Source organism: Anarrhichthys ocellatus, unplaced genomic scaffold (assembly GCF_004355925.1).
Source record: "Anarrhichthys ocellatus isolate YVR2014 unplaced genomic scaffold, GSC_Weel_1.0 scaffold14, whole genome shotgun sequence".
NCBI lineage: Eukaryota > Metazoa > Chordata > Actinopteri > Perciformes > Anarhichadidae > Anarrhichthys > Anarrhichthys ocellatus.
The window spans coordinates 7,045,773-7,069,299 of NW_022280044.1; the positions used below are offsets into that span (position 1 = coordinate 7,045,773).

At 44.3% G+C, this 23,527-nt stretch overlaps 1 protein-coding gene across 3 annotated transcripts; it reads left to right on the forward strand.

Annotated features, from left to right (window-relative positions):
• The first annotated feature begins 1,303 nt into the window (after positions 1 to 1,303).
• On the forward strand, positions 1,304 to 17,605 carry LOC116387224 (SNF-related serine/threonine-protein kinase-like). Of its 3 annotated transcripts, XR_004213004.1 has the most exons (9): positions 1,304 to 1,653; positions 4,879 to 5,221; positions 5,955 to 6,173; positions 6,927 to 7,173; positions 10,720 to 10,861; positions 12,346 to 12,558; positions 12,825 to 12,959; positions 14,082 to 17,318; positions 17,544 to 17,605. XR_004213004.1 is itself a non-coding variant. In XM_031854147.1 (8 exons), exons 2-8 carry the CDS (start codon positions 5,099 to 5,101, stop codon positions 15,427 to 15,429), a joined length of 2,427 nt encoding a protein of 808 aa, XP_031710007.1. In that variant the 5' UTR covers positions 1,304 to 1,653; positions 4,879 to 5,098; the 3' UTR covers positions 15,430 to 17,377. The 3 variants fall into 3 exon arrangements, 2 of the variants coding, with proteins under 2 accessions (XP_031710007.1, XP_031710008.1); XM_031854147.1 differs by lacking the exon at positions 17,544 to 17,605 and having other exon boundaries at positions 14,082 to 17,377; XM_031854148.1 differs by lacking the exons at positions 1,304 to 1,653; positions 17,544 to 17,605 and adding an exon at positions 1,663 to 3,777 and having other exon boundaries at positions 14,082 to 17,377.
• The last annotated feature ends 5,922 nt before the right edge of the window (positions 17,606 to 23,527 follow it).

Below are 23,527 nucleotides of genomic sequence, written 5' to 3' on the forward strand. Positions count from 1 at the left end.
CTACCTCTCTCACCACCACCACCACCTCTACCTCTCTCACCACCACCACCACCACATCACACCAGGCCTTGGTTCGAGCCCTGGCAGCCAGAGAAATGTGGCGGTTGATGGGGTTAGAGGGCCAACGGGCCCACCCACTTAATGGAAGTATAAAAGCTTATAATGACCTATTGTTCTTTTAAATCCATAAAATAAATATGTATATCTCACTCTCACAGATAATTTTGCATTAAATGCCTTAAATCAGGATCCAAACATGAAGACGGTTCAGGTAAAGACACTATGGATAGAGAACATTCTCTGGTTTATTATCTCTGGGTTTTTTTTATCTGAGCGTAGTTCTGACGTCAGAGAATGAATGGTACGGATGCGCAGTGATGATAGAGCCGTCATTCAGTAGCAACGACACCGGAAAACAAACCAGTTGGCCTTCAAAATAAAACCATAATACATAAAGATTGCCCATTTTATATCCTGTAGGGCAACTTTAAACGGATTTAGATATATATATATATATATATATATATATATATTTTACCTATTTGCCTATACTTACACTATTAACTGAAAAAAAGTACATGTTTGTTAATCACACCTTTGAAGTTATTCTTTGTCTTAGCAGTTCTTACACAGTGAAATAATAAATAGCCTATATATGTTTTACAAGTTCTACATCTGTGCCCTTGTATTAATTGTACATGTATATCTTGGTATATGCCACATATACCTAAAGATAAATTATACATATATGAGTGGATGTTCCCATTTAAATACACTTATTTTATCTCATTTACATCAGTAGTGTGTATACAAAGTAATTCAGTTAAATTCAATTGCAAGCGTGTTACATTTCTTTATCATGTTTAATACAGTTGTAATAGTTGGACCAAATTGATACAAAATATATAAAAACATTTTTTAATTCACAAATAGTCATATGCAACCACACAGACTAGCAGATCATTTTCCATAAAAGTTATGATATTTAGTATGTCAAATTATTATACGTCCATGACATGAAGAAGTACTACCCTGAGCCTTCCACTTAGCACTTATTGTATTCGTATTAGTTTGTTTCTGCACTGTACTTTTGCTCTGGTTGATGCTCTTAGATGCTTGTTTAAAAAAGGAGATGCACTTATGACTTCTGGTGACGAGTAGTTCTCTTGAATACCTATGTTGAATACACTTATTGTAAGTCGCTTTGGATAAAAGCATCTGCTAAATGACTGTAATGTAATTTATTCATAATGTAATAATCCTTTGCTTGTAAAAAATTGAATTAAATCAAATGAATAATCACCTTTGACAACTCAAAACGTCACTAACATTGATTTATTCAACATCTGAAGCTAGAACTAGTAAAATATTTAGCTTTTATTCTGAAATCTGCACTTCCTGTGTATACCTGCTACCTGTGTTGTTGTTTTTCTACGCAGCTGACAGAGCGAGAGAGGGGAGAGATAGAGGGAGGTTGGGTTGTCAGTGTGACAGACTCACGCAGGGACTCATTGGACTTAAACGTCGGTTCTCTGTCAGTCGGTACCGACTGTTAAACTGAACGAGAACCCGTTAAACCGCGCAGATCACCGCCCGGAGCTCCGCAAAAAGGAAACCGATAGGACGGCTGTCGCTGCTTCAGATGCCTCCGTGGTAAGTAGGACTGGTGTAGCGCACGCATGCATGCGGACGGTGTGGGCCCCGCGTAGTAATATGTGTCAAGTTAGCTATAGGCTGTGCTGGATATCGGTTCCGGATGGTGCTTTTCTTTAATGCGCATCTTTTGGAGACGCATGTTAGTTAGAATGCTGCCCGAGTCTTCACAGCTTCCCTATGTGCGCTGTTGGCGCAGGCTGGTCTGCGCTGTCATGTTATTGTGGATGCAGCCAGCAGGCATGTTGACAGTAGAGGGGAGGGGAGGCTGGAAGGGTCCCAAACGGGCAGTAGCGCCTATACAGGGATAAGTGATACTGTGTAGGATGGTCGGCACAGTTTGAACACAACAATGCTTTAATACTCCACAATAGTGAAATATATATATATATTTATCATGCATATGATTTTACTATTGTAAAGTGTTCCTGTGGTTCTGTGTACAGAGAGTTTAAAGACTTCTCAATCTTGTCTTTATTATAGTCCTACAATAACCACATGCAGACAAGATAATGTTTCAGTACTGAATAAATATAGTTATCTTATCGTGTTCTTTGTTGGCTGTGCCACAATAAACAGATACATCACTATATAGTTCCTGTATTATGTCTATAGGGACTTACTGAGTCTGTATAGCACCTCGTGTTAGACCATAACTCCTGTGGTGTCACTATGATATTCCTCTGGAGATGTATTTTCTGTCATATTTGTATTGTATTCTAGTAGCAATGGTTCCCAAACTGGGCATTGGGATTCCTGCAAGGGGTTGCAAGTATATCCTGGTGGGGCCATGAGAGTATTAGGATAAGACAGCAGAAAAAAAACATATTACTACAATTTAAAATGATCTAATCTTTACTTTTAAATGTTGTAATCTCAAGTTTATGGAATAAAATCAGTAAGTCTTTGGTTGAACTGGTAACTATTGATATTTACTGATAAGTTACGGTTGGGAACCACCACCATATTATCGTATTTTTCTTGTAAACTAACTTATCTTCAACACATTGATATCTTCAGCAAGTGTACCAGTAACCTGACTAAACTTGATAACCCCCAGCTCATATCTTAGAGTCTCACAGGTTATGAGAGCAGCTCTCATAACGCCGGTCCTTGACCTCGTACGTGAGTGCACAAATGCACATCAAAATCAATACGCCTCGGCCTCCAGCACCTTCAACAGTTGCACAACGGACCCTCTTTAAAGCGTGCGCGACCGTTACGCTGCTGTACTGTACATCGACATGTCCGAAAGACCAGAGGGATGTCTGTTTTTCACAGAGTGCATTTTCCCAACTTGTAATTTTGATTACAATACGATCAAGTGATTTTACACGCGCACACACACACACTGTTGAGATAAATAAGAGGTCTAGATTTAGACTTGCAGATCCCGGCAAACACACCAGCTGCCCACCACACTGCAGCCCACGTTGATCTCACCTATCTCACACATGAACGCAGGCACAAGTGTGTTTTGTGTGTTTTGTGTGTTTTGTGTGTGTGTGTGTGTGTGAGAGTGAGAGTCTCCTTTCACGGCTTCAGTTCCTGAAACATCAACACCTACGTGTTGTAAGTGTCAGGCGAAGAGTTCAGCAGAGTTGAGTTTGCTTTTGTGTGTGTGTGAGAGAGAGAGAGACAGATTCAGATGTCATCTTCCTATTATAAGAAAAATGACTCACTCTTTTCTCACAAGTACAATCCTTCAACTGAGGATCACATAAAAACCCCAAAAGAGCTTTTTAGGCTTTCAGAGTTTCACTTGAGCAACCACAGACTGCCGTCGGGTTAAGAGACGTTTTCATTTTGTCCATCTTACTGTATCTCGTCGTGTTGATAGGCGTGTTCCCTATCAACAGTTTATTTGGTTTCCAGTTGTGTCTGTGAACCCAGGTGAGTGGGGCACACCTACAGGCGAGGATAACCTCGCAGGAATGTTCTTTTGTGTGGACACCGTGTGTCTTTTGCCGTCGTCTGTGCTCTTGGCACGCAGGTAGACTCCTGGAAGAGGAATGCCAGGCGTCCCCCCGGAGGCGTCGTTTCATAATCAGGCCTGTGAAGCAACACGACGACGGTGGCTTCCGGTGAACAAAGCGGACGGTCGGACATGTGTGCACAGCTTGAGTGAGCTTCAGAGTTTTGTCATCCCTGAGGGGGCAAAACATATCAAATGACCAACATTAATTATGAAGAAATTCTAAACATAGCAGACAACTATTGCACAATGATGCAATATATTAACTGGAGCTGAAAAATAGTCATTTAATTGACGAGTGGATTAACAGAATATTAATCTGCAATAGTTTTAATAATCAATTAAGGTGATTTAATCAATATTTGCTGGTTCCATGTTGTATTTTTCTTTGGGTTTTGGACTGTTGGTCTAACAAAACATTTGAAGATATTCACATTTTACTATTTTCACACATTTCATACACTAAACCATTACTTTATGTGTTTAGTTAATTTCATTTTCTTTGAGTTTAAATGTGTTCTGTTTTTATTGTAAAGCACTTTGCAACATGTGCTGTACAACAAAAGTTTAAAATTATAATTAGAAACAATGTATTCATGTATATCTGATGATTTAGGCCTTGTGGTGGCGTGCACTCTTCTAGGAATACTAGTTTTAGTTTTAATTTATTGGTAAATGATGTGCTAACATACACCCAGATGGCATTTTTAGTCACGCCAGCAGGAAGACGTTGGCAACCTCAGTCGGTCAGTTGGTCTCCCGCTTTGGTCCAGACTGAAATATCTCAACAACTATTGGACATTCCATCGAGCATCATCAGCAGGTCCAAATTCAGATTCGTTCAATACTTTGGTTTATGACCAATAAACCTGGCACACTTTGTTTCGTGGTAATTACCAAATGCTAATAATACACGAAATTAGGATGTTAACCAAGGTAAACATTAAACCCCTAAAACATCATCATGTTAAATATGCCATTGTGAACACGATGGCATGGTGATGTTAATATTTAGCTCAAAGCGCCTCACAGAGCTGCTTGCATGGCTATAGACTCTTAGTTTCGTTTTGTGTTTTAGTTTTTGTTGTGAATGAATTATAGAAACTTTGAACTTATTAAATTGTTAAATGACACACAGAGTTCATCGGACAGGTTCAGGGTTCAGCAGGAGTTCCTCCAAAGCACTGAGCTGTTAATATGAATGGGTGGATTTTGATTTCCTGTCTCTCTTGTACCATTTTCACCCTCAGATCAGGAGAAGATGGGATTGAATTGAACACCGGCAGCGCAGGACGACAACGCTCTGTGAATATTTGCAGTTACCGTCCAGCAGTGGCGTCAAAACCCTGAATCTACCTCGAGAGACCCGCAGCTGGTCTAGAATCAACCGAACCTCACCTAACTACCCAGGAGGAGATGGAGAACTGACCAGAGACCAGCAGGCAGCTCCTCCCCTTTCCACCTGCAGCCATGGCGGGGCTAAAACGCCATCGTGATGGCAAGATCGCCGGGCTGTATGACCTGGACAAGACGCTGGGACGCGGACACTTTGCTGTGGTTAAACTGGCCCGACACGTATTCACTGGGGAAAAGGTACGCTTGTCCATGTCTGTACATGCAGGTGGAATGCGTTGATGCCAGTGATTGAATCTCTTCATATGTAAATAGCTTTCAATAGATTACTCACCCTTAGAGACATACCAAAGAAGGGTGACTAGTAACACAGATATTTGAGTAATGTCCCTCAAGTGAGATGAGTGGATTGATTAGCCAAAGTATCGTGTTTGTCTTCGCTTTTGTGTATGTCTTAGCATCACATCTTAATGTTGTTTCTAGAGGCGTTTCCCACCAGACAAGATTTAACATGAAATACTTGTAATGTTTGTGTTTGAGACGGCTGCTGTTGCTCAGAGGTAGAGCGGGGGTTGTGTTCCAATCGGTAGATTGGCAGTCCGACATCCGGTTCCTCCAGTTCGCATGGTCGAAGTGTCCTTAGGCAAGATACTGAAAGCCTAATTGCTCCCGAAGGCTGTGAACGGGAATACGTTTAGAGCCCTGATGGGCAGGTGGCACCTCGTATGGCCATCAGTGCATGAATGGATGAATGTTGACGTACAGTGTACAGCGCTTTGAGCGGTCAGAAAAACTAGAAGGTGCTATAAAAATGCAAGAATGAGGCCCAATATCTTTAGTATTAACACTCTACATCAGTAATTAGCTGCTTCAGTCCAAAAAGAGTCAATAACCTCCACAGTATGCAACAGCTGCTGCTGATAGATTTGGGGCTAGATGTCAATCATCAGTTGCCATTGTGTTGCTCTTCCAGGTGGCAGTGAAGGTGATAGATAAGACCAAGCTGGACCCGGTGGCGCGGGCGCACCTTTTCCAGGAGGTGCGATGCATGAAGATGGTGCAGCACCCCAACGTGGTGCGCCTCTACGAGGTCATCGACACGGCCACCAAGCTCTACCTCATCCTGGAGCTGGGAGACGGAGGAGACATGTACGACTGCATCATGAAGCACGACGGAGGCCTCACTGAGGAGGTGAGTGGGATTGTGGGTAGCAGATTAACCATTAGGTTGCATAGAGTCTTTCAAGTGGTAGATGAAGGTTCACCCCACCTGCAGAACCTTGACTTTGGGGCTCTCCACCATTTCCGGGGATAAAGCAAGAGAAAGGAGATCTATAAAGTATCATATCAATATTAATTCTCTTATGAATGGATGACAATCACTTAAGTTCAACTCTCTAGGAAACAACATTTGGATGTGGTTCTTTTTTTTTTTTTATTTAGTTGAGACTATTTTGTGGGAAAGCAGTGAAGGACACTTCAAAGGTAGTTAGAAGCTCACCAATGCATTGTGCATACCGATTCTTTAAAGTTAATCAATTCCAGACACCAGGAGGCAACTGTCTGACATTGAAAGCTGTAACGTTGCACCTCAAGCAGGGAAAAGGGATCAGACATTCTCAAACTCTGCAATGGCAACAGTGGCTTTTTATTAACCGTTTTATGGTCCCTTACTGGTACGAAATGAGGTGGCCAATAAGCAAGCTAAAGATGTTTCTGCTATAAAATAAGTTTGCATGTTTTGTTAGAATGATGCAGGCTATATTGTGGAGAATTACTTGAGAAATTTAAAATGATTTCATATTTTCCTACTGTAAAGGAGGATAACATTTAAGGGTTAATAAGTATACGTATTCTGCTGTTTTACTAACTTAAGTATCAACATAATATATATTTTGATATTCATTAGTATCGCTTGCTACCATTCCTGTCTCTCCTCTCCAAGGTGGCCAAGTGTTACTTCGCCCAAATCGTCCACGCCATCTCCTACTGTCACCGGCTGCACGTGGTGCACAGGGACCTGAAGCCGGAGAACGTGGTGTTCTTCGAGAAGCAGGGCGTCGTCAAGCTCACCGACTTCGGCTTCAGCAACCGCTTTCAGCCCGGGAAAACACTCAACACCTCCTGCGGCTCGCTGGCCTACTCTGCTCCTGAAATACTGCTGGGGGACGAGTATGACGCTCCTGCTGTAGGTGAGGAGTTATCTATGCTGATCACAGCCTTTACTTTCACTGGGATGGGACAGCGTCTCAGTCCGTAGTCCAGCGTGTGTTCCCAGCAGCAGGACATACACGCTGTCCTTTACTGTATCTCAGCCTGGTTAACTGATGCTCTCACATTCACACCCACACTCTCTCTCTGCAGACATGACCTACTGATATCTCTGAATACACTTTGACCATACTGTATGACCTGCAGTACTTTGGATGTAACCCCTGCATGGCACACTGCCAGCTTTATCAGCCAGCTGATAGACGGAGGAGGAACTGCTCAAAGTTCAGATCGTGTTAGCGTACAAGCCAGTTTCGAAATTAGACCATAGCTTAACCCACAGAATTGCGGTCCCCGCACCTGCAGTTCATTTTTGTCTGCGGGTTTCCGTTCATTGACAGTCATGGCCTTTCTGTGTATAATAAAATCCGAGATCCGATCAGGCTGAAATTGGTTTCCTCAGCACTCTCGAGCAGCCCCCACCACCTTCACCTCCGTCTCTCTCTCTCTCTCTCTCTCTCTCTCTCCCATCGATGGTGGTAACAATCCTTTGCAGAGCCACAGCTTAGATATTCAATCAAAAAATGTAATGGGGAAAGAAATGAAACAGAGGCGTGCAGATTTGGAGAGAGAGAGGGGGGGGGGGGGGGGGTTGACTGAGAGAAACAAGGGACAAGAGGCAGAGCAAGAGAAAAGCATCAGTAGTCCCTCCGTCTACCCAGAGGCCACTGCGTCAGAGCAAGAGAGAGGCATTTTCTATTCTTCTGACTGAGTGGATTCTCAGTGGCTATTTTCTTCTGCCTGCCTTCGCTCCGTCTCTACTGTGGCCGAGCAGATATGCTGCTGCCTAAAATTGAAAGTGAAGCAATAGTAGTTATTTGACTGCATGTGTGTATTTTGGATGATGGTGCGAGTATCTGGCTGTGTGAGGTCAGCTGTCCTCAAAAAAGCCCGTGTGAGCAGTTGACCCAGATGACAAGTCAGGTGTGTGTGTGTGTGTGTGTGTGTGTGTGTGTGTGTGTTCATTCTGCCCGTGCGCCATTGTTCATTCAGCTGAGATGATGATGTTTTGATTGCGGGGGGATTATCCGCCCAGCCGGGATGTAATATTGTGCGATTCTATCGGCGGTGCGGTTTGATGTGGAACAGGCCGAACGGAGGCCAGAAGTGCTGACTTTCGGGGCTTTGAGGTAACCTGGCCTGGGATTACATCGCTGCCGCTGACAGCCGGTGTGGTGCTGAGGTTTGCTGGTGACGTGCCCGGTTTGCTGCGGAGATAAAGAGGCTGTCCTCGCTCGGCCATCTCCAGTCGGACCTGTTTGGAGTCTGTTGCTCTTTTGAGAAAACGCTGAGGAATAATTTGAGAGGAAAGAGAGAAAAGTAATCCAAAATAGAGAGGGGGGGGGGATGTTGCACCAGTCCTACCGAAGGAGCCAGAGCAAACTACAAAGAAGAGGAAAAGATTTATTAATCCAAAGTGTCAAGTGCTTTTACTAACAGAGAAACTTGACCTTCATTCCCTTACATGCTTTGTTATCAGGATCAGGGCTGCAAATAATAATTTTAATCTTTGATTAATCTGTTTTCTCAATTAATCGTTTGGTCTATAAATTGTCCTCCAAGCTCCCAAGGTGTGAAAGTGTGAGTGAATAAAAGGAATTTCGAGGATAAAATAATATGTGATATGTTATTATCATGAAGGAAATCGCAGGTTTAACACAGGGAGTTGATGAATGACTAATAAGTGCAATGAAAAGATGCCTGCCTCCTTTTGCCTTCTGATGTTATGCAGTGTGTGGGCTCCTTTTTGTCTCCAGTAAGTTAAATATAGATTTCTGCTTCCTCTTCAAGAAGCACAAGCTTCACTTAAAAAATATATATTAAATTGAAGTTACCTAATAGCAATTACAAAGAACATATCCTCGGCACTTAATTCAGAGCATATCTGTGCTTCTTTAACGCGCACAAGTGGGAGGATTTTTGTCGAAGAAAAACAAATGTTGTGTAATGATCAGCAGGACAGGATGCTGAACTCGGCCCACTCAGCCTCGGGCGAACAATGTCAAGACACAAGGAAGTGTTGGTCGGTTATCTCTGGGAAGCAATCGGTGTTAAAATGCAACACGCGGCGGCACATAAGGGATGTTTACACTCACAGCTGTCGCCAATAAGTAAGTGAGGCTGATGTGCGGTGACGCGACCGGTGTTATCCAGAGATGTGTCAGCCATCTGGTTTGTAAATAAAGTTGTTGAGGAAGGAAAAGTTTGGACGGACCGCTGACGCAAGTAGTGAGGGAGCGGGGTCACGGTTGCTAGGATACGTTGGCAGGGGGTAAGATGGTAGTGGGGACTGCAGCAGCGTTTTTTTCATCCCTCCATCAGCAGCATGAGACGCTCCTTCACAGCCTCAGAGCAATAAATACTCGCCACCCACGGTTTAAACTGGCACATTGACTTCACCAGATGGAAATCCTCTCCTGGCAAACGTCAGTGATTTGCAGACGTATCACCGGGGGGGTGGGGAGGATAATTTAATGCAAGTTACACGAGCACAGGGTCTGTTCAGGGTAGCCATCGATACTTCTGCTGCGCCGGCTCTGGGGAAGACGGCATCCGCTTCACAGGAAGTGAAGTATTTTGCATTTCCGGTTGGTTTTAGTGATCAGATTAAGAACTGATATTTGGCCTTTGCATTCATGGGAGGGAAAGCTTCATCTGCAGAAAATCTTTGGAGAAAAAGTCACAGTTATTTTGTTTGATCAAATAGTGAAATAGGGAAATGGAGACAGATATTGTAAATCAACTGACTTTTGATGATCCTAACGCTGCTTTAACTGCTATTTCATTTCCCCACTCCATTACTTCATATCGCTCTACATATGAAGCCCCAAATCTTGTAAATATTTCTCCAAAGTCGAGGTGAAACAGAGGTCAACGCGCTGACTATGAGGCTGTGTGCTTTTACATCTCTGCTCGTAGTCGGTGTCTGACTGCAGGAATGTGTGTCAGTGGACCAGTCAGCTGACCAGAGTGCCAGCGGACGCCCCCGAGCAAAAAGTTGCTCTTTTTCAAAACGGATAATTGGATCGAGGGAGAGTTTGCGTGAAGCTTTGAGGGGGTGATGAACACATTAACCCAGTTTCCTAGCTGCGTGTTTGTGCAGAAGTGTGTGTGTGTGTGTGTGTGTGTGTGTGTGTGTGTGAGTGTGAGTATGAGAGAGAGAGAGAGAGCATGAAGCCGGCAGCAGTGCAGAGCCTCACCCTTGGTTACACAAATGTGTCCTAAGCCAGTGCATATTTATGGTAATGGCTCTGATTGAATATGATTCATGCTTCATTTGAACTGGGGGGGGGGGGGGGGGGCAGCTCTTGTTTTGTTATATCTAGGTCACTAAGCTGAGAGGACGTATGTTTCTCACTTTGTTGGTGGGTTTTTGGGGGGTTTCTGAGGCCATCTTCCATAAACAAAATCCCACTGAGTCCACACTTTCCTTTGGTATGAACAGCATTCTCTCTGTGTCTCTGCAGATATCTGGAGTCTGGGAGTGATCCTCTTCATGCTGGTCTGCGGCCAGCCCCCCTTCCAGGAGGCCAACGACAGCGAGACGCTCACGATGATCATGGACTGTAAATACACAGTGCCGGAACACATCTCCCATGCATGCAGAGAGTGAGTAACACGCACGGGCACAGACCCACACAGACCCACACAGATGGACGGAGTACTCTGCAGGTGCTGCATATTTCATGTTTATAGATGTGTGGAGAAAAGAGAGGCGAAGAGGAGCGGCCTCTCTCTTCTGCCGCTCCCCGTTGTCCTGCTTTTCGCTCGCTGCTGCAGTCAGCTGCTCCACCGGAGATGCAGTGCTGCGTTAAGTGGATCTAATGCACCCTTTAAAATCGGCCCTCTATTTTTATCATTGTGAGGGTTTAGCTAAGCATCAAAGCAGAGCAGGGCGAAATAGATGCTGAATACATTTTTGAATGACTGTAGCTTTGAAAACGCGATTTTTTTGACTTGGAAGTATTGGCACAGGTGCTGAATCATGTGTTTTCAGTTTGAACGCCTAAACAAATTTGCTTATGCATGACTTAAAGAAACAGCACGTCTCCCTGTTTAGTGAGAGTGATTTAGCCGGTGATGCTGCACCAATCTGTGCTAGACTGGTGGAGGTGGAGAGCTTGTTTACGGGATTATCCCAAAGGCAAACACTGATAACAGTGCTCTTGAATATCAGCTGCAGAGGTGGCTATTTTGTAGTGATGTCTAATATCTTTGTATTTTACCTTTTTGTCATGACAGCAGAGTCATTGATCAAATACACCAAAAGTATGTTATTGAATGAAGTGCATCTTATCCCTCATGCTGGAGGCAGAAGACACTGAAAAGATCAGATTTTAAAAGTTTTTTTCTCGGCATGTTTGCCTTTATTGGACAGTTGACAGTGAAGAGGCAGAAAGGGAATGTGGCACAGAGGGAGATATGACATGCAACAAGATCAATTTTAAAGGAATTCTGTTTTATTATAACCTTATTTGCAAAGTTTTGGCATCAGCTGTCACAATCACTGGCTCAATCATCAGCTGTGTGGCTTCCAGCTAACTTGCAACATCCAGTCATATAAATGTTGTGTACAGCTACGGGCATTGAAATAATTTCTGGTTCGTTGGAGCTTAAGTCTTACTTCCTATTCGCAGGCATTTTGTGGCCTCTATTTCTACCAGTAGTGATGGTGATGTTTTCAACGTTGGGGTAAGAAACATGAGCATTCGGACGATTAGATCGTGAGGTCGTAAACAAGCCAACAGTTTAATCTAAAGCAGTTTATTTGGAGGTAAAACTGAAAGTGAGAACATCACAATTGTGTACATTTTGTCAGGACAACTGTACGCTTACACTTACTACAGCAAGTCCAGTGGGTCAAAGTTCAACCAGAAGTCAGCCTGTAAACTGTGATGGATGTTTACAGCGGGCAGTTTGGGTAATAATTTATCCATTTGAGATTTGGGTAACTTGGTGGTTTGTTTAAAAAACCTGTCTGAATGCCAAATTATTGTTATCCCAACTACTCTGTGAATATTAATGTGTATCTAGAAACACAGCTAGACCAGATGTTCCTCCACCATGCTGATCCCCTCTGTGACTCCCTCCAGCCTCATAGCCCGGATGCTGCAGAGGGACCCCAAGAAACGAGCGACCCTCGAGGAGATCGGGGCCCACGAATGGCTTCAAGGCGTCGACCCCTCCCCGGCCACCAAGCTGTCCACCCCTCTGGTGTCCCATCGCAGCCTGTCGGAGGAGGAGCACGGCTCCATCATCCAGCGCATGGTGCTTGGGGGCATCGAAGATCGAGATACCATAACTGAGTATGTGACCCTCTATCTCACATACATTCACGATGGTTCACTAGTCCAGCTAAAACTAAATTGAGTGTCGTCAAGAGTTTAATTGCCATTAACAGCCAGCTGGCAGTCAGTCCTGAGCTGTCGCCATGTCAAATCAAATCTCCACCCTCCCGTCACTTCCTTTTGACTCACGGTCAGGGTTCGGTGCAGCTCAGCGTGCTGATGTGTGGGTGGATGTGTGTGTGTGTTTTGGAATTCAAATTGATTTCTCTCTCCATCACCTCCAGGGCTCTGGAGTCGAATCAGTACAACCACATCACGGCTACATACTTCCTGCTGGCTGAGAGGATGCTGAGGGAGAAGCAAGAGAAGGAGCAGCACAGCCAGACACGATCACCCAGCCCCAGCAAGGCCCAGTTCAGGTACACACACACACAACACACACACACGCACACACACACACACACACACACACACACACACACTCCTTGAGATGGACAGAGTGCTGCCTCCGCAGGGCTGTGTCCTGTCAGTTTCCAAAAGACAAGTTTGACAGCAGAATGGACGGACGGAGCCTTTTTTTTTCCAGCAGAGACTGAAGGACAGACTGAGAATAGACGAGAGGTTTCAGATCAGCAACGTTATCGTGGATATTAAATTTGTCTTCTTATTAAGAAATTGAAATTCAAGAGATATAAGAGATGGTTGGCATGTACTAAAATTGCAATCTTGCAAAAAAAGCAATCAGACCCTTTTCCTCTTTAGCATTAGCAGCTAGATATCTGGAACTAATGCTGAAATATAGGTCATCAAACAATAAAATAATAATAGTATATTCACTATCTGCTCTGTAGTCTGACCATGCTACTTCTCGTTTTGCTTCACATCTCATACACCAAGCACGACCGCCCGTCTGTAATCTATAATTAGCCAAGCAGCCGCTATGATGCTGATTATCTCAGCTGTGTTTGCATCATGCAAATTCATTGGTCAGAGTTCCAGCTTTCAGACAACTGATGCAGATGCCCACCCGTAGCACGGTTTTGATGTAAAATGATAGATAACATGACCATTACATGAAGCTGAACTTGCTTAAAACCACTCCGACCGAATAAAATATTAACAATGTCTTCGTTTAACATTCTTGTTCAAATGTACAAATGACAGTTTGTGCCATTAGGTGGAGTTACACGATTTGCTGTAATTATTTCTTGGCAATACAATGTGTTCATTAATGAGCTGTAGTGTAGCTGTGCTTTGTACCAGACTGGCTGTTTGGCCCTGTCTGTATGCTAAGCTAGGCTAGGCCTCTCTCCATCATGAGAGTGATTTCAATTCATCTCTTGGAAATAAAGCGAATACGCAAATTAACCAACATGTTGAACTATTTCTTGAAGTTCTTTTGTGTCAGTATGCAACTAAATGACTTGATGAAATGTTTGGAAGTGTAAATATATAATTGCAGTATTGCTAATTCTGCTCAACCCCCCCCCCCCCCCCCCCCACCCCCCCCTTGTTTTCTGTGTGTGTTTAACCCTTCACAGGCAGTCCTGGCCCACCAGAGTGGACGTTCACCAGGATGTCAGTGACGGCTTGGGGGGTCCAACTATCTCCCACCCCGGGGGGCCGCAGTCACCTGCCCGCAGTGCTGAGAGCCTCCACAAAGGCCCCAGGCCCAAAACGGCTCTGCTGGACCTCAGCCAGCGGCAGGAGAGTCACACACAGCCGCCTGCTCGACAGAACCAGGAGAGGGGGCTCCGGCCTCTGGTAAAGCCCCACTCCAACCCCCTCAGGCTGGGCTCTCTGACCTCAGTGGGCCCTTGCAAACCTCGTAGTCCCAGTCTTTTCAGCGTGGAGGAGGATGAGGAAGAAGAAGGGGAAGATAATTGTTTATCGCCCTCAGCGCTTCCTGCTCAGGTGGTGCTTCGCTGCAAAGCCTCTTCCTCCTCATCCATGTCTTCTTCTGCTAATCGGCTAACGTCCCGTATGAGCGCTCCAGTTCTCAACCAGATCCACGAGGAGGACAAAGAGGAGGAGGAAGAGGAGGAGAGGAGGGAGCTGCATGGATTCGGCCCGCCCAAAGCCAGCCTCAGCCTCGATCTGAACTCTAGGATACCATCACTGCCCACGCTCATATTATCTCCCAAAACAGCTGGTGTAACAGCACCGGTTGCCGCTTTCACTCCCAGCTCGGAGACTAGTGACGACGAGACGGAGAGCCACCATAAACCAGATACGGTGACTGCAGGCGGACAGGGGGACGAGAGAGGAGGGAGCAAAGAGGAGAGAGAGAAAAGGGGATCAGGGCAGGGAAGTCCCTCCAACTGCGCCAGCCCTGGATCAGGTTCGGGCCAAGGCAAGGGTACCCCCAAAGCTGCCAGCGGCCTGGTGGAAAGCTTAAAGCTGATGAGCTTGTGCCTGAGCTCTCAGTTCCACACCCTGACAGGGGGAGGAGGAGGAGGAGGAGGTGTAGGAGGTGGCGGCGGCGGCGGCGGCGGTGGCGGCGGTGGCGGCGGTGGCGGCGGCGGCGGCAGCGGGGCCGTTGTTGGCGTGGACGCCCAGGACCGTCCCATGTGGAGGATGTGCATGGGCGGCTCCACCGGTAGCCTGGATAAGGTCTCGCTCCTCGGTGGCCCCTCACCCAGGGGGAACCTGTACCACCACCAGCCCCCGCTGGGAGGCGCGCTGGCAGACCCGCTGCTGGAGGGCTCCTGCATGGGCACGCTGAGGCTGGGAGAGCTGGACCTGGCCAGGGAGAACCACAGGAACATGAAGAACCGCGTGCTGCAGATGCCCATGAGTGACAAGACTCTGTCCGTCAACATCCACCGGAACACCAAGGAGGGTCTGCTCTGTACTCCCACCCCACACAGCTGCTGCCAGGTCATCTAGACCGCCGACAGACGCTCCATCAGCTGCTGCACCTCCACGCTCGTCTGTACATCCCCTTATCATCTCGCTTTTCTTGACTTATTCAATGCTGTTTCCTATTATTTAACACTTACGGCGGAGGATAACAGTGAGGGAGTCCAAAATGCCTACTTTGCACATTTAGAGATGCTAAAAAGTCTCCGTGGAGGACACTGGTTGCCATGCCAAGTATGTGAAGCACTTTCAGCAGATTAAACAGGAACACTAAAGGGACATTTTAAACCCCCGCGGTGTGTTTAAAGAAGAGACATTAAGTATGGGAACAGACACGGGAGGTGCTCACATCCCTGCTCCTCACACACTTGTATATACTGTATGTACACATTTTGTGCACATCCACACACACACACCTGCATCACTCTCTGATAAGCTGGTAAAAAAGGGATACCTGATGAGTTTTAGTGTCATGTTACATATTGTATTTTTGTCGTACTTGATGCTGTTTTTTTAACCATTATTTTTAAAGAATTCTTTCTTTGAGACAATCCTTTTTAAATGCGTTTTTTTTTATTCTGACTGAAAGGGTTACGTTATGTCTGTTTTTTCATTCAGCTGAGGACAAAGAACAGGGTGAAAATGGACTTGGCGGCATTAAAGTGTGATGGTGGCATCACAGTATTTTGTAGTCTTATCACTGTTTTATTTTTCTATCTCAAACGTGCTCCGCAGAAAGAAAAAGGCACACTCACTTGTCAAGTCTCTGCGCAGTTACATAGCAGAGTCTGTACATATGTGAATAACCTTCCAAGCAGTACTCTGTGCTTGTAGTATTGACGGTAAAGTTGTATCGCAGTAGTAAACCTGAATACTAGAACCTTACACACCATTATTCTCCACTCCTGCTGGATGTCCAAGGTTTTGGTTGAACCCAGAGGTAGAAGTGTGTTTGGTGGCAGGAGAAGAACACCGACGTGAAACCAAACTGAATTATGACACAAGCAATGGCAGCTCTTTACATTCAAAGGGAATGACTTCTGGGTGGAACCGAAACCGTGTGCTTTCCAGGATCACGGTAGCCACAGTTGTAGCATATTCCAAGACAAAAACAACAAAAGGGGTTTTCAGTAGAACATAACAACACCACCCCTTCGAGTATCGGTCTGTGTAACTGGATGTGTGACCCACCCCTAGCGGAATATATAACTTGATCGGTGCATGTGTTTTTTGCTGTAGCAACATTATTCTTGCCCACTGAGGTCAATCCACCTGCTGTATCTACCTAAGTAACAGATTCAAACGGTCACTTTACCGTAGCCTCACAACGAAACCAGCGACTGCAAAATGTACAACAAAAATGGATGTGCCATAAAATCTGTCTTGAGCATATTGTACTGTATGTACTGTATATGATAGAGATATATTAAAAGGAAATGATGTGAATAAAGAGTCGGTTTCTTGACTTTTTGTTGAGTGAGAGTTGATTTGTTTTTTTTTAACCAATCCACCTTTTATAGATCTGAAAGGAAAGGAAACATCTGTTGTGCAGCCATACAAGCAGCATTACATTAACACTATTGTCTGATCAGGAGTCTCTTTTATACAACACTGCACAGGATCCACACTAAATGTTCACATACGAACAAATTTTAAAAACCTTGCAAACACCTGCCGGTGTTCAATTTCCTTTTATTAATCCCAAATTAACTTGGAATTGTCCAGCTGTGAATGAGCCTCATATCCCGCCCTCTACACACCCACATTCAACCACGAATGGTCAAAGCAAAGCACCTCATGAATGCAGAGAAAGGAGCCGGCTGAAGAGCGGTTCTTTACGGTGAATCACAACAACTACGGAGAGGAAGACACAGAGGAGGATTTTCTTTCTGACAGAGAAGTTAAAGTGTTTGAGGGTGAGGTGGTTCCCTCCTAAAAGGGTTATGCAGGGATGAAGTATTTTTGTAGGATAACCAGGAAGTTGGCGTCACACTGGTTCCCTCGACAAAAATCCAATGGGAATTTTCCATTAGATTATATTTTGCAGAAAATAAGCTCTGTGAATGTATATAATGCGTAAACGTTTTGTTTTTCTGTGTCTGCTTGGCTGGGTCTCATTTGGTTTTCTCCTCCCCTTGCAGCTCGTCACCAAGCTGGCTCACCTGTGTGCTCATGGAGGAAAGCTTCATCAGCAAGGTATTTTGCATCTCTCTCTGTAGTTTTGTGTCTTGCCGTGGTTTTGTGTCTCTCTCTCTCTGTAGTTGTTTCACTTTAATTATTTTGGTCTTTTGTAGTTGTTTTGCAACTCTTTCTCGATGTTTGGTGTCTCTTTATAATTTATTTGTGTCTTTTCATAGCTGTTGTCTCGTTGCAGCTGTTGTGGATCTCTTAGTAGTTGTTTTGGTCTCTTAATGTTTCTCTGCGGTCATTGTGATTCTCCTCCTGGTTGGTCTCTTTGAGTGATATTTTGTAGGTGAAGGCCAGGGAGGCTTCCGACACGACACAAGTGAAACCATGAGTTGAAAAAAAAAAAATACTTTTCTAAGGAAGAGGACAATAGAGCAGGATGGGCAGGACAAATTCTATCATTGTGTTTATTTTCCTCAATGGCCTTGAAGCTTCCCCCCCAAACACTGCAGGGAGTTGTAATCTCTGCAACATCTGGGCTACTGTTCCACATCAGCCAGCTGGGAGGAAATCAGATCAGACCAGATGAGCTCCGGGGTCGACAGATGAACCTGTGTGACACATGCACGCACACACACACACACACACACACACACAAACAATGCAAGCGTGCGCTAGAATTAGATCCTATCGTCTGCCCACGAGCTACCTAATGCAGCTCTCTCTACCGCTCTCTACACATCTCCATGAGTTGATACCAAAATACCAAATATGTGGAACATGTTGGATAAGGCAACCCTGCAGGTCAAATTTGGTTTCTGTGGCATTTACAGTAGATGCTGTGCGATATGCAAGGATCAATCCGTCAGACTATAGCAGGGAAACACCGCCTGCAGACGCCGCGCTCACAGCAGCAGACAGATTATCTGGTTCTGGCATGTCAGTGCGCATTAACAGTAGTGGTCTGTTAAAGTTAATCCTTTACTGACATAGAAAACTCGATTTTCTTTTCTTTTTTTAACACTTTTTTTTCTTCTTTTTTTAGGTTATGGGAAACATGTTAGAATCAGACAGAGACATCTCCTTTCAATTCAGAGGTAACAACATGTTTTTGAATACGACAACAGAATATACATCTGTTCAAATACGGAGGTCATGAAAGAAAAAAGGAAAGTCTTCAGTGGAGTCTGTGAAAGGACTCCAGGTTGAAACGTAGTACTTACAGGCTTTATATTTGGCATTAGCCTGATGTACCAAAGATGGCTGTGTACAAATCAGGGGTGATGGATAGTATGTGGGGAAGTTACCGGCTGTTACCGACGTATTAGAGCAGTGCAGAGCGGCAGCCGTGAGCTTAACAGTGGGGCACGCTCGCATGCACTAAAACAATGTCAACAAAGAGAGGAGAAGCTCTGATTACACCACACACACGCAGAGGGAGAGTGACTTCATTGTCTGCTCAGACATTACTCCACTATATATTTACACATATAATAGTTGTTTGCTGCTACATTGATGCTCTGAATCCTGTATACTGCACCTTTAATCATTTGAAAATGTTCACATAAATTAGCCGTCTCTTCTTAGAGCAGCTTTTCTCTTTTTCTTCTTGGTGTATAGCGACAGCAGGTTCAGTATTATCAGCCATTGTTGCACTTATTTCCTTTTTTTGTGTTTGTCCCTGTTATAACATTGTATGGTCTCTTGTCTGTCAGCAGAGCATTTAATCTGACCTCCAGTGGAGCTGAATGTTGAGGCTGAACTCCTGTCAGCAGGCTGTCAGTGGAGCTGCTGATGAAACTGCTTTAAGGAACAAAGCCCCCCCCCCCCACACACACACACACACACTGTCAGCAAGCCAGACTGATCCCCCACCTCTTAGACTAAATACAGCCTGCTGAGACACTACACTCCTCTGTTATTTTAAAACTTTCTTTCTTTGTGACCATGCCCAACCAGCACAACACACACACACACACAGAGACAGTTGGTCTCAGAGTACAAAGACAGTGTTTGGCCATCTGATGGAGCCTTTTTTTTTTAATCTGACAGTGAGAAGTGTGTGTGCAGTGATGCTCTCTTTATGTGTGTGTGCATTTTATTTCACTGTATGTTTGTTCAGAGTGTTACTGAAGCAGTGTGTTTGCCCATCTCACACAATGTGAAACCAAGGACTGCCAGAGAGAGCAGACAGGGAGGGAGAGAGAGGGAGAACGGACATCAAGTCAATTCAAGGGAAATCTTCATTAGCCGTGACAGGAGGGTATAAAAACCTATTATTACAGTAATTACATGGAAGACAATAGAATCCATGGCAATTTAACATCAAATAAACCTGTGAAACTCAAATCATGTTACGTGGAATGAAAGGCGCACACAGCAACAGGGCAAACGGCAGGAAAAGGATGTGAAAAAAATAAACAAAAAAAACATTTGCACTGTGAGGAAGGCAGGACACATCTGGAGAACATTTTGCATCACAGCGATCAAAGTTTGTCACAACACTGCTGCTAAACAGGAAGTCACGAAGCAGCTCAGCACAGAGGCCAAGATGACTGCAGGTTAGCTTTAAATTTGCAATGTGTAAAAAAATAAATTATAAACAGAATGTAAGGAAGGGTTACAGTGCCAACGTTTCCTCATACACCGATTTGTACAACATCTTACAATATCCTGCAAAAGCAAGCAACTCATCTCACGGTACATGTGTCACGATAAACAGCCACTGTTTGGTTTTAAAGAAGCACGTCATTGATTTTACTAAAATAACTTATTAGTCATTGAGAGTATTACTTAGCCTGTGAAAACAGTCATTTAACATTAGCATGTAGCATTTGTGTTTCTGGCTACCTGGTGAATATAAGTCCAATATTTACTTTCTTTTAGCTCTGGTTCTAAATGCTCTTTAGCTGCTAAGCTAGTCACCAGCTCTTAACAGGTGCATTGGGTTTTCAGACCTTGTTTGCTGCAGCAGAAAATGATGCCATAAAACTAAAACAATGAGCTGAAAGATGCTAAAATGCTCCTTAGAGCTGAGGGGAACTGACCATTTGGCTGTTAATTCTTTGTGCCTTCATCGCTATGAGCAACTTTTTCACATTCAGGTTGTCATGTGATCCTTTGTGATATAAAAATATGAATTATAGTCGCTTTAAAATAAAGATATTTCAAAGCTTTGCTGCATAATATGTATAAGTAAGTGGGAGAGGAAGACCCAGCTGTACTTTTTAAATCAATGTAAACAAGCAGTTTGATGACAGGCGGCTCCAAGACCAGATTCCGTTCTGCAGAATCAATAGTTTCAGTGAAGAGAGAGAAATTACCCGCTTTACAGGATTTTATGAATCAGCGGCACTTCAGTATCGGTCCCATGATGATGAGATGCCTTCCCATGAGTGTCAATGTTAAAGTCTCAATGCCTCTTTGGATCCATTTCGCTCCGTCTGCGAGGTGAAGAGAAGTCTTTTCCTGTGCTGTGTCTGTGGAGAATAACCTACCAGCTGGCAATCTCCAGCTCTGCTTCTGATATTTGTTCCTGATGCACTCAGTCAGAATTGAAATGCTGTGATCATTAGTCCCTGACGCCGTTGGTGTAATGTGAGAGCTGTGAGGTGCTATGAAGTGCTCTCACTGCATAAAGGCTGAGAGGATTTTTTGGGAGTTCTTTGCAAAATAACCGTTCCTTTGAGATCATTGGTAGGGGGAATTTATTTTCTAGATAGATATTACTTTCATTTCACAACATAGCCGTGCTGCACAGACTTCATTGAAATATCGTCCTTTTTTTTTTTTTTACTGTGCAAATGTCAGTCTGGTGGCCACACAGCTGTATAAATAAATCTCTGGACTGCAAATATCATCAGTCACTCATAGGCAGGCTACAATTGTTTGGGTTAGACAAGAGGGGAGTGTGTGTGTGCTTGATGCAGGCATCTCATTAGAGCAGTGGTTTGTCACATGAACAATGAACACAATTTTATGGGGCTTTGGCACTGAGGGGATCGATACCTATGAACAAAAAAAGAGAGGTGCTGCTCCAGGACAGCGTGTTTAAGTATTGAGTATTTACACTTTGACTCTAGAACTATGGCTTACAACCCCAAAATGAGTGAGAACAATCAGTGAAATAGCAGTTTGGTCTTGCAGGTCAGAGAGAGATGTGACTGTTAGCTGTTAAAGCTGAGCTCCTGATGCTTTGGCTGCACAAACCTGCATGTGGTGGTGCTGATTAAAGATAAACCGAGAGCTGATAGGCTGCCAGCAGCCACTGTGTGTGTGTGTGTGTGTGTGTGTGTGTGTTTCTGTGTGCACACACCTTTAATGTGCAGTTATTTCAGGCCTTCAAGCCTTCAATTATATCCAAAACCAAGTATGAAAGCTCCTGTCACTTTTCTCGCCTGTTTCGCTTTTCCTAATGAAATGATTTCATGCCCATGTGACTGAGTGGGTGACAGAGAGAGAGAGAGAGAGAGAGAGAGAGAGAGAGAGAGAGAGAGAGAGAGAGGGAGAGAGAGAGAGAGAGAGAGAGACAGAGAGAGAGAGAGAGAGAGAGAGAGAGAGAGGCATGACGAATAAGCCTGGAAGCTTATTAAGTGAGTATCAGGGACGGAGGCCTGGACACCTCACTCCCCGAGTGCAGCTCGGCTGAACGCTCCTCCCTGAATTGACAAGCAGCCAGCCAGCTTCCTCAAGAAGAACAAGCAACCCATAATTACCCCGTTCAAACCGCAGTGTCACTTCCAGCAGCTCGCAGATCCAAAATAATCCGTCTCCGTGGCTACCCTGTTGCTGGGAGACAGTTTGGGTGGGCCAGGTCAATGACAGAGCCGGGCAGATGTGACAGGCCAGGGTGCTCAAAGACAACACATCATAATACTATTGTTCACCCTCTGCATCAAAGCTGTTGGAGACAATCATTGGAAATAAAAAGTCACCATATTAAAGGTGCCCTGTTGAGGGTTTACTGTGCACAAACTCAAAGTTATATGTGACGCCTAACACACGCGTTGAATGTATTTCCTTCCACATGCAACACTTTTTAAAAATGTTTTAAATTGCATCCATGTTTGCTAGTGTGTAAACATCAAAGTCTGCTTACAGGTTGTATAAAGTTGAATAAAGCTTTAGTGTGTACAGAGGGAGTTTGGGGTCACTTGAGTCGGCGTCGGTTGGTTAGTCTGAAGACTAAAAGTTTAAAAAAGAAACTAATCTGGTGTGTGAAGTTAGAAAGAAGCGAGCAAACCAGACCTCCATATCACGCTCATCTCTGCATAGAGACTTAAGGCTACATTAGCGAGTGCTAGCATAAGACGCCTGAATCTCTGACAGAAATGTCTACGGTCAAGGTGCGTTGTGGGTAAAGCAGGCTGGCAGATTTTGACAAGGAAGAAGAATGGATGGAATAAAACAGAAGATATCTGGTTCTGCTGCATCGATTTTGTCAACGTTGTCCATTGTAAAAAAGCCACTTCACAGACCTTGTAAGTATTTTAATAGGACCATATGGTGACTTCTGTTTGCCCTTGTAGGAAACTTTAGTCAGAAACTTTTCTCCAAGAGGAGAATTGAGTTTGAAGCGCAAAACATCTCACTAACTATCTCTCCAATCTTTCTTCTAACTAGCTCTTCAAAGGTGGTGGGCAGGGCATTTGGTCTGTGTTATTTGCATATTTGCATATTCATAACTCCTGAATTTCCCACTGAGGGAGAAAGATGTGCTTCCAGCCCTCCTTTTTTTATTTATTTACTTTTTATGTTGGAAAACCATGTTCAACAAAATATTATTCATCGCAGAATATTTTTCCATACTTGTGTCCGGAGGGGTACTTTAACTTATGCCCCCCCACCAACCCTCCGTCCCCCCTTAAAACAGAAGGCCTATTTTTAGTCCAGCTCTGACCCTATTCTGTCACTGCAGTTGTGACTTAGCAGAGAGCCGAGTGTCGTGCTGCTCTTAAAGCATAACTGTCCAGGTCTCCTGAGTGTAGGTCACTCAACT

Excerpts from the sequence above, each read along its gene's own strand:
- LOC116387224 (XM_031854147.1), top strand. The coding sequence starts at position 5,099 with ATGGCGGGGCTAAAACGCCATCGTGATGGCAAGATCGCCGGGCTGTAT. Across the intron at positions 5,222-5,954 it reads ACGTATTCACTGGGGAAAAG|GTGGCAGTGAAGGTGATAGA; the intron begins GTACGCTTGTCC and ends TTGCTCTTCCAG. Across the intron at positions 12,960-14,081 it reads CCCAGCAAGGCCCAGTTCAG|GCAGTCCTGGCCCACCAGAG; the intron begins GTACACACACAC and ends AACCCTTCACAG.